This window comes from Gekko japonicus, unplaced genomic scaffold, assembly GCF_001447785.1.
Source record: "Gekko japonicus isolate JY-2015 unplaced genomic scaffold, Gekko_japonicus_V1.1 scaffold3545, whole genome shotgun sequence".
NCBI lineage: Eukaryota > Metazoa > Chordata > Lepidosauria > Squamata > Gekkonidae > Gekko > Gekko japonicus.
Genome location: NW_015169890.1, coordinates 94,943 through 106,404, shown reverse-complemented (window position 1 = coordinate 106,404; position 11,462 = coordinate 94,943). Strand labels below are relative to the sequence as shown.

General features: G+C 47.8%; 1 protein-coding gene across 1 annotated transcript in view; it reads left to right on the top strand.

Moving 5' to 3' along the window:
- Window positions 1-7,932: 7,932 nt before the first annotated feature.
- LOC107115720 (melatonin receptor type 1C-like) overlaps window positions 7,933-11,462 on the top strand; it is a 45,676-nt gene continuing 42,146 nt past the window's right edge. Inside the window, exon 1 of the mRNA XM_015417478.1 lies at window positions 7,933-8,109. Within this exon, the coding sequence (XP_015272964.1) occupies window positions 7,933-8,109 (177 nt within the window). The remainder of the gene's footprint in view (window positions 8,110-11,462) is intronic.

The window sequence follows — 11,462 nt, the reverse complement described above, 5'->3', positions numbered from 1 at the left end:
ATGCCAACTGAGATTCTGGGATCTAATCTCAGGCTGGTGAGGGAGTAAATTTAGAGATTCCTGGTGGCTATTGTTTAGATTCAGAGAGCCTATCTCTCTGGGTGATTGAGTAATGTATTGAACCAGTGTAGAATTCTCCCCCTCATCCAGGAATGGTCTATACACACATCAACAAATATTTCAGGAATAACTGTCTATACTGTTTCTAGCAATCTCTTAATACCCATTTTTTTCTTTTAAAGGAAAGTTTTTGGAATTATATTTGACTAGGAGTAAGGCACGTTGTGGGAAGAAATACAACAAGCTCTAGAAGGAAGCTTCAGGAGAGTGTCCCAGCTGTGGCTGGTGGAGCGGCAGAGGGAAGGGGAAAATAGAGGGAGGCAAGCCATGTTTATTTCCTTCTGCTTAGCTATAAGGCAGGGCTGTCATTTTGCTGCCCCAAGTAGGTAGGACAGCCTCATGGTAACAGGTCTGGTTCCCTCCACCCCTGCCTTATTTTATTTATTTATTTACTAGAAATAAGGCCCGTTGTGGAAATAAATACAATTGTGCGATAGTTGGAACATTCCTTGGCATTGCCCTTCTTTGGGATTGGAATGTATACTGACCTACTCCGTTACAAACCTATCTGACTGCTGTGGTCATCTTCTGAGACCCTGATTCTAGTGTCCCCACTTTGTGACATTAGACAGGTGGCAACCCGTGAAAGGACCTTCTTGGTTGTGGCACCAAAACAGTCTTCCCAGAGAGACTCACCTGTCCTCTTCTGTTGCTGTCTTCTACCAGTAGGTGGTGAGAGCTATTCTGGTATAGAAGAGCTGCAAGACTCTAATCTGGAGAACCGGGTTTGATTCTCCACTCCTCCACATGAAGCCAGCTGGGTGACCTTGGGTCAGTCACAGCTCTCAGAGCTCTCTCAGCCCATCAGCAAGTCTAGCTCACCTCCTAGTGGTGCATAACGCTAAAGAGAACTTCGGCTGCTAGACAATCCTCGGATCCAGGCCCGTAGCTAACAACTTTTTTCTCAGGGGGCCCATGTTTTTCTCAGGGGACCCACCACCAATGTTCCCTCTAAGCTGTGGAGTTTTGTGAGCAAAATTTCTACTTTCCAGAGATAATTTGGAAAAGGATAATAGAGGCCAGCAGCAAGGTCCATGTTATTAGGGAGTCCTGCCAGCCCAGATGAACTCAGAAAAGACACCTTAATTGCACAAAGAGTGCGGCCGGGCGGACTTGCTCCCCAAAAAGGGGGGGTGTTTTGAAAAACCGGGTGTCTCCTAAGGGCAGCACTGAGGTTTTCCTTGACTCCACTGAAGCTGCTGCCGGCTAAGAAATCCTAGCCAGGCACCCAGAGGTCGACCTTCCCCTCCAAGGAGGATCAAATCAGCGTCCCAAAAGCATCTGCGATGCCCGAATGCAGGCATGCTGTACATCAGCAGTCCCGGCCCTCCTAAAGCCAACATGGCCTTTTCTCAAGAGCTCAGAACACCGCCCTCCCCCTCCCCTCGCCGCAGCCCGCAGTCGCCCTAACAAGCCATTCCTAACAGCTTCCCCGACCGCCCTCGCTTGGTGCCCTCGCCGGTCGCCCCGCAAATGCCCGCCCGCCCCGAAGCCCTTCCTCAGCAGAGATCCCCCTCCCCCCCCGCAACACACATGCACACGCCCCGTCCTTCCAGGCGCCTCTCCCGCTCAAGGCAGCCCTTGCACGGCTCTGCGCTCCCTCAGAATCTCGTCTCCGCTGGGGCCATCGGGCTGGCTGCCTCCAGAGCCGTTGGCGGGCGTGGAGCTGGCTCTCCCCTTGGGCGTCTTCCTCTCACTCGCACCTTTGCTGCCACCTCGCGTCGCCCACCGCCGGGGGCAACATCAGCTGCACACACTCACATGCATTATCCTCTGAGGAGGGGGGAGCAGAGGATCGGGGAGGGGGCCCGCAAAACCTGTGGGGGGGCCCCACGGCCCCACGCAGGCTACGCCCGCTCAGATCTCCTGGCTATACAACACACTCTGCCATCCAATAATAATAACAATAACCAGTGGGTGAAGACCTCTTTAAATATTTTGTTTCAGCTGGCATTCCCCCAGTCATCCCTATGTTTTAATTGTTGTTCTTGTGTTTCTGTATCTGTATTTTAGCTTGGTTTTAATTGTTTTAATGATGGGTTTTTGTTTGGTTTTAATGGTTTTTAGGATGTGTATTTATTATGAGTGTTTTTATTCTGTAAGCTACCTTTGTGGCCCTGATGAGGGCAAAAGGGTGAGGTATAAATTTTGTAAAAGAATAAATGAATAAATGTAACTCTGTCCTTTCTTGTCCAGACTCTTATTGATACTGACGGCCATAGCAGCGCAGCAAGGGAGGGTTTGTGTGACATTCGCCAAGCTGTTCATTCTCATAGACAGCTGCCACATTGAACTACTGTGTTTGGGAACTGAAGCGTTTCTCCTGTGTGTCTGTATATAAATGTATGGACATTCCTCTCTGGCCTCTGTCCCTGGGAAATTGAGGATTAAGGGAAAGGAATGTGAAGGCTACTGTCTTCCCTAAGAAACCAGCTCATTGTAAATCTCCTAGCTTCACTTGGGATTGTAAGGGGGAAGGTTCATGCTTGGATGTGGGAGAACCAACAGCAGACACTTAACAACGTGGATTCTGCGCTGCTGAATGGAGAGTGAATACTCTGTATGTGCACCTGAGTACATGGGTGTTCAAGCTGATCTGTAAAGGCTTGGTGTCGTGTATTGGTCAAGTGCTCGTTCAGACTCTCCTCAAACTCTGCATTTGGTTTCCTGCCTCTCTGCATGGCAGGTGAAATCACACCGGAGCAAGGAAGGGGCTGCAGAAGGGTATACCCCAACACATAAAGTCAATCCAGGATCCTTCTACAGCACATCAAACAGTTTTAGGGTCTTTCTCTTGTGTGACACATAGAATGGCTTAGAAAGTATAATGTTTTTGCACTGATTGTGGGCCTTTACTACACAGTCCACTGTTCCCATCTCCAGTTGACAGATGTGGTCCGGGATTGAGAGTTCCACGGTCAGGACTTAATTCTAGGCGCGAGGGAGCCCAGTTCAGATTGGGACTGCATCCCTTGGGGAGAGCAGGATTGAGCCCCCTCCCGTGCTATTTTCCTGATCAGAAATGGCCCCAGGGACTTGTGTTGGGGAAACGCACACGTCATTTCGGGGGGGAAATCGCGGGGGATCGCAGTTCCCCCGGGTGAGGTACGGGGGGGTGGGGCACGTGACAAAGCCCCGCCCCCTGCTTCCGGCCGCCCCGCTTCCGGCCCTCATTCAGCCAGGAGGAGGCAGGAGGGAGGGTAAGTTGCTTCCTCCCTGCCTCTCCCCACCCCTGCCTGCCTGGGGCCAGGGAGGGCCTTCGCGGGGCTTCCTAGCACTCCCGCCGGCATTACAAGTCCACCGCCGGGCCCCTTATGGGGCTCTGCAGTGAAGCTGCAAGGCCGCCACCGGCGGCCAGGACCATTGGGGGCGGGGTGTGTGGCCTTATGACACACTTCCGGTGATGTCAGGGGGTGTGGCCTTATGAAACACTTCCGGTGATGTCAGGGGTGTGGCATATGCTAATGAGTTATGCTAATGAGTTCCCTTAGCTCTTTTTCTACGAAATGACCCCTGGGGAAACATAATGTGTAGTGACAAGCTACATGTGTACTGCATTTACATTTCCCCAGTGGGAAGGACCTATTTCTACTTGCAGAGGTGTACCTGCATCGGGAGCAAGGGCTGCCTCGCTTTGCAGGCAAGTGAACAGGAACAGCAGGATGGTGAGCCAAGGTGACTTAGCACAGGAGAGAATTCTTCCATGGCACTACGGCCTTTGGTTTGTTCCTTTCTGTGGTTCCTCTCCTGGTGCTCAGCTTGTGTTTCCTGTCACCTGGTGTCTTGGTCTGCAGCCTTCTGGTCGTGGTGCAGATGCTGATGAGGTAATACTTCTGCCCCCCCCTCTTCCTGTCACATGGTCAGTTTGTTAGGTCTCACCCTGTGTGATGTTACTTGATTTTTCTGGTTGATTCCTCTTGGCTTTATTACTGTGCTATGCTGTATCCTAATAAGGCTTGAGATGGCAAAAAAACACTCCGTAAGTGGTAGGAGCACCTTGCCTGCTTCTGGAAGAGTTGACATATTTGCTTGTTCCTATTATTTCAAGCAAGTGCTGCTTATTTTGGTGGCTGAGAGCTGTTCTCTTGATGATTCCAAAGGAAAAGGGATATGACGGTTGCACAAGGTTTGTTCTGCCACCATAAGGAGGGGAATGAGCCTTGCGTGTGATTTAATTAAATGAGGAGGAATTTGTACGGAACACGCATCATTTCTACATATTTGATCAAAATTAATTGTGTGTTCCACAATGGCGGGATTCATGTAACCACCCTGCCTCTAATGCGAAAAAAGGAATCTTCTATTTATAAGGGATTCATTAAGAGGCATTAACATTGTCTCTAAAGACACAATGATCTAATTAAGTGGAGCTTGAGATGGAAGATTAACATTTCACTTATTTTTCAATTAGGTAAGTTGTGTGAATGCTATAATGTACTTATGGACCTTCTTTTGAGGCTGTCCTAAAGTGAAGGGAGGGGCTTTCACATTTAATACACGAGACTGCCTGATGCTGAGACAGTCCCAGGCCTACCTAGTGCACCAACATCTGCTCTGAGTGGCAGTAACCCTTTTTGTTTTGTGCTCCTTCCTGTTCCAGATTCACAGAAATCCCAAGGAAACGATAAGCAAGACCAGATTTGCTTACAAGGAGATTTTTAAGAAAGCATCAGACTTACAGAAAATGCAGGCTAAGCTCCCATCAGCTGGGCCTCAAACACGTACAACCACAGCAAAGCTTGCCAGAATCCAAGACTACACGCATAACTAAAACTAGCCATCTTACACCCTATGTGCTGGCTACCAAAGCTAGCCCAGACGCTTGGATGAGCCAGGCCATCTTGCACCTGGCATCCAGTGGGTGGAAGAAACAACCCAGGCTTAACATAAGAGCATAAGAAAATAAGAGAAGCCAATGTTGGATCAGGCCAATGGCCCATCCAGTCCAACATTCTGTCAACACAGTGGTCAAAAATACCATGTGCCATCATGAAGTCCACCAGTGGGGCCAGCCAGGACACTAGAAGCCTTCCCACTGTTGCCCCCCCCAGCACCAAAAATACAGAGCATCACTTGCCCCATACCAAGAGTTCCTATTTATACTTTGTGGCTAATAGCCACTGATGGACCTCTGCTCCATATGTTTATCCAGGGGTCATTTTGTAGAAAAAGAGGTGCAGGAGCTCATTAGCATAACTCATTAGCATAACTTAATTGCATATACCACACCCACCGACATCACTGGAAGTGTGGCAGAAGGCAACACCCACCGCTCAGGCTCCACTGGACTGTTTTGGATTGCAAGCTATTGGGGGGGGGTCCTCCCAAAGAATTCCCTAGCTACGGGGCTGCTTGTACCTGAATAAAACTTGGTCTTAAAGGTGCCACTGGACTGTTTTGGGCCGGGGGGGCGGGTCTGCAACTTAACTGGCTGCTTCTTGCTCTGACTGAGGGCTGCTGGGAGCAGGGGGTGGGGCTTGTTGCATGTGCCCGTCCCCTGGGCTCTTTACTGCCGGAGCTCCACTCCTGTGTGCTCCTGCAGGAAATGACCCCTGTGTTTATCCAATTTCTTCTTGAAGCCGTCTATGCTTGTAGCCACCACCACCTCCTGTGGCAGTGAATTCCATGTGTTAATTACCCTTTGGGTGAAGAAGTACTTCCTTTTATCTGTTCTAATCCAACTGCTCGGGAATTTCATTGAGCGCCCACAAGTTCTTGTATTGTGAGAAAGGGAGAAAAGTACTCCTTTCTCAGCCTGCTCTATCCCATGCATAATCTTATAAACCTTGATCATGTCACGCCTCAGCCGTCATTTCTCCAAGCTAAAGAGTCCTTTCTTCATAGGGAAAGTGTTCCAACCCTTTTATCATTCTAGTTGCCCTTATGCGATAATATCCTTTCTGAGGTGTGGTGACCAGAATTGCACACAGTATTCCAAATGAAGATAAGGGTTTGATAGATAAGGCTTTGAAGATAAGGGTTGTTAACAAGCATGGGAGAGAGAGGAAGCTCTTTTGGGAGCGGCTGAACACTGTCCTCTCACAAGACTCAGGGCAACTAAGCATCAGCATGTAATAAAGATGGAGTTACCCGGGCCATACACTTCCCCACTCCACTGACTGGATCCAGACTAAGTTTTCCGCCAACCAAAGGCACTTCCATCAGTGGAACAGAACTTTCCTGCCCCTTCCCCTCCTGCTGCATCCCACTCATCTCCCTGAAATGCTGTTGCTGCTGGAGGACGCAAGACCTTCAGGAATGGCATGATGGGCAAATTGGGGGTCTGCAACAGAAAGGGGGAACGGGCAGAAATTACACCTCCTCTTCCATTAGTGGGAAACTTTAATCTGGATCCAACCTTATGTAAGGTAGGAAGATCCACCGTCAGAAGACTTCCAAATGTTGTAGTAACTGCTTATTTACAAGTATAGAAGTTGAACAAGGGGGGAGCTGGCAAGCAGTCATTCAGACTGTGCTATCAGTTTCCCAAAGATAAACAGTAAGTATGAATAGCCTCCTCAGAAAGACTGCTTTTCTAGCTAACTGCAACTCTCAGGCGTCTCTCTTCCATTCTGGCTACTGCCAGTTCGGCTACCAAACTGTTTCCTTGCAGCTTCTACCCAGTCTGTATGTCCCAGCTAATAGCCGCCAACTATCATGAATAAGGGAAGAAATGTATTTTTGCCATTAGTGCAGGCTGAGGAAATATCCCAGAACTAATTGAAAGGTAGTAGTAGAAGAAGAGATGGTTTTTATACCTTGCCTTTCATTACCCAAAGGACTCTCAAAGTGGCTTACAATTGCCTTCCCATCCTCTCCCCACAGGAGGCACCGTGTAAGGTAGGTGGGGCTGAGAGAGCACTGAGAGAACTGTGGGTGTCCCTCGAATAGGTATCCCTCGAATGGGTATCCCTCAAATAGGAGCCCCTTACCCCATCTTTGGATGGCCTTATTCTGTGGCTTTCAGTATCCATCCAGAGCCATGTTCTGTCGTTTGGTTGAGGAAGTTTGATTTTTGATCCAAGCACTGCTTATTCTTGGTGGCACCCTTAGCTGGCCCCTTCTCCTTCCAGTACTGACTGGGACTGTGTGCCCATATAAGTGTTGCAGGATACGTTTAAAAGGGCATCGGTGGCCCAAAGTACAGGTCACGTCTAAAGCATGCTGCCAACATAGCTTCCGATAGGATGTTAGCTGTGAGGTCCCCATGGTGACTCAATTTAGAAGTACTACAAGGGCTGTGGCAGAACATGCCTGCTCTGGCCTACAGGCCTTGTTCCGCCCTGCTCTCCTAAGGGTTTCCAACTCCCTGGAGGGGCTTTTCTTTCACTCTCAGGGTAGCCCGCCACCACTACTTGTTGTAGGGATTTATGTACTGGGAGGATCAGGACTCCCAGCTCCCTGAGGCCTTGCCTCTGTGTCACCCGCTGCCCAGCGCCTGGCCACCATGGGGACAAATTAATGCTTTGGGCACCCTTGGAGGAATAGCCAATTGCTAACCCCCTGGCTGCCTTCTGATAGTGTGTTCGAGATGGTAGGGGTCTATGTGGTACAGAGAACCAATCCCAGCATCAACAGTTTAAAATATTTATTAAAAAGAAAATGTTTACAAGCATTCTTTTAGCACAGCACCAGATCTGAGCAAGGAAAAAAGAAATTGGTAAAATACAATTCCTCTGTCCCTCTCACTATATATGCCCTAACTGATGATAAAATAGGACAGGCTCTTTTAGCTTAGCTGTTCTAGTTCTCTACAGAGTGACCATTACCTTGAAGCTTGCTCCCAGTCTCCCAGATGAGCACATGATCAATATGGCTGCCTCAGGAGTTAAGAGTCCTGTGTCTTCTCATTGTCTGAACATCCCAAAGAAAGAGAGCTACTTCCTGTGGCAAGGAAGTTTTATCAAATCCCTGTGTCCTCCCACTGACCAGGTCAAAGATGCACTTCCTGGAGATCTCCAGGACTCTGCTTCTTCAGGACTATCTAGCATTTTATACCACCAAACCTCTATTCCCTGCTTGGAGAAGGAGGGAGGAGAAAGGGGAAGCTTCAACATCCATTAGCATTTGTATGAAGGTGAGCCAGGAAAGCCATTGATGAACTTCCTCCTTCCCAGAGAAAAGAAAAAAAGGAAAAACTTTTAAAATGTCAAGTGGAGGTTCACTGCTTGCCAGCCTCCCAGGAGAAAATGCATATCATCACATTGGCCATGGGCTGCCAACCTCCAGGTGGGGCCTGGAGATCTCCAGGAGACCAATTCTCCTGGAGAAAATGGCAGCTTTGGAGGGTGGAGTCTATGACATTATACCCCACTGGGGTCCCTACCCTCCCTAAATCCCACCCTCCCCAGGTTCCACCTCTAAATCTCTGTGAATTTCCCAACCCAGAACTGGCAACCCTACAGGGTCATGATTCTGTCTGGAGCTGCAGTGTGCCCCACCCCCAGCCATATTCTCAATCCAACTGGACCCTGGTGGCACTTCTTAATTGAGTTGCCACAGGGAACTCACAGGTGATTTAGGCCTGCAAGTTCCTGTGACAATACTTATACAAACATAATATGGAGTTTGGGGCTATGTCTTCTTCATCCCTATGTGTCCCTGGTGTTCCACAGCAATAATTCTAGTGGTGTCATCTTGCCTGGGAGGAGGCTGCCTTCCCTTCCAGCAGGCTTGGGTGTGGTGGAAGGCAGGAACCCCTTTAGTGGCTGGATGTAGCCCACGGGCCATATGTTTGACACCCCTCTTCCAGAGTCTTGGGCAGACAAGGGTCTTTCCCAGCACCTCTGACTTAAGACCTCAGAACTAGAGAGACCCTGAGGCCTTCTGCATACAGTGCATGTACTCTGCCATGGAGCCATCATATCTTCATATTTTTTCTTTTCTTTCAGAGATGGAATATCTTCCACACACACACACTCTGGTCCCTGGCAGCATGAAGCACAGATAATCATAGGGCTTGTCTGACGTATTCCATATTTCCCTCCCATCCCCTGGTGATTATCTGACAGATCTGACCTAAATTAGGAAGCCATTGTCTTTCTCTGGTTCATTGCCACAATGTGAAAGATGCATTGAAAGCTCAAAGGACAGGGGAGAAGCGGCAAGTTGCAGACAGCAGTTGCGGACTGGCACTGTAGAATCCAAGATGTTTTTTCCAGCATTGTTTCAGGAGTCTCTCTTTTTGGCTTTTTAATTCTGCTTTCTTTATTCCTATAAGTAGATGTGCTGATTGTCAAAAGGCTTTGACCCAGGGAGAATTTCAATAGCTTTGCTTTAGAAAAGAAGCAGATCTTGGAACACTTCCAAAAAAGTGGAATTTGTTGCCCAAAGTCCTGGGTCCAGGTCTGGGGTGTACAGCGCACATTAAATGGTACCACCTCCAACAGCAACTTTTTCTAGTGTCGCCACATTGTACAGAGATTCTGGCTTTCTCTGTAACGGATCTCCAGCCAAATAAAGGGAGGATGCAGCTAAGATTTCTCTTCCCTGCCTTGCTTTCCTTATGGTCCCTTTGCCACCTTTTCCTCTCACATGTTGAGAGCAAGGCGGTGCCCTCTTTCATGGATATAGCGCTGAGATGGGTAGGAGAGAAAAGGGTGGGATGAAGGAACCATGAGAGAAGGTCGGAGGAGGATGCGATGGTTGCATTCCTTTTGTGGGATACAAGGCTATCAACAGGAAAAGAACAAGAGGGAACATCCCTCCTGTAAAGGTTTTCCAGCTTCCACCTTGGACAGTAGAATGAGCAAGGTGGAGTTGGCTATATTTTACAACCAAGTATGAAGTCATGCATCCTTTCAACCTCTGACTCTTAACGGACTGGTGATTTTGAAAATATAACAAATATAATAACCACCACCACCACCACCATTTCAACCTATAACATAGCGACAAAATTAATATAAGTCATGAAGAATACATAACAACTCTTGTGAGAGAAAAACCACTGGGCTTTCAAAAGGCTTAGTTACCATGACCAGATACGTAAAGGATATTCAGGCACTCGTGTAGGCCATGCAGGACCAAGAATCTTGGTCCGAGTATCCACTCACCTGCCTTTCTCATTAGCAAGTTGTCATTCTGGCTTGGTATCTTTTGTATACCCCCCCCCTCAAATAATATCTGTGGGTGGGTGTTAACATTCCATGAAGTGTGATACCAAAGGTGTTCCTGTTCTTCCCAAAGACATATTGCTTTTATGCTTGCGAATACGGCAAATACATCTTAATAGGAAAAACCAGGAAGTGGCTTTCCAGTGAGTGACTGAGCAATCACGTTTGAATTTAAGGGTATGAGTGCTTCAATGAACAATAAACCTTGGCATTTTATACGGTGATTTTCTTTAACATCCAGAACACTTCACATGCATCATCTAATCCTTACAACAGGACTTTAAGCAGAGACAGCACACCTGATTTGGGGGGGGATTCTGTTCCTTTAAGAGAGGTTTGATGAGTGGCAATAGGCAGCTGAAGCTTCTCACACCATAAATGAAGTTAAATCACATGACCTGATCATTGCTTGGAGATCAAACTAGCATTTAAAGAAGCTGCTAGAGGGACCAATTTAAAAGTTGGCAACCAGACTTAGATAGTCCAATACTGTTATTCCTATAGTGCAATCGCTATGGAGGGAGGGACTGAGAGGGACCTGGCTGAAGGGTTTGAAACAGACTGCTCAGCTAATTGACCTGGATTTGACAGCCAATGGCTCAGTGGTTTAGTGTGTCTGCCTAGAAGTGCAAAGGCCTAGGTACAATCCCCCACTAGCCATGAAGCTTGCTGGGTGATATCAGGATAGTTGCTATCTCATCCTAACCTATTTTACAGGGTGGTTGTGATGAAAAATGGAGGGGAGATAAACCTGTACACAGCCCTGAGCTCCTTGGAGAGAGTATGGGATAGAAATGTGAATTTTTGCAGTGGAACAAAACCTGGTCACCACTGAAGTGTACTCAAACTTTAATCGATGTGCAACTGAAAAATTACAGAATGCAAAACTCCCCAAGTGTATTTCCAACAATGACCACTTGGTGGTGCTATCAAACAGCTTTCTTCCTTCCCAGCCGAAGGAATGTCACTATTTGTCTTCTTGCACTAAAACTGGCTGCTAACAAGCTAGAGATCCTAACTGGATTTGACAGATCTGTTCTATGGATTATCTCTTCTTCCCATTCACATCTTCTCATCACTGCACTCCTATCCCCACTCACAAATCTCTCTGCTTCTTTTCAATTCACCATTCCAGGATAGCTCTTTGGCCAAGCATGAGAGCTCGGAAGAAGACAGCTTTTTGTCCGCATTTCAGATTATGTTAAACAGCACCTGGAAGCAGACTGA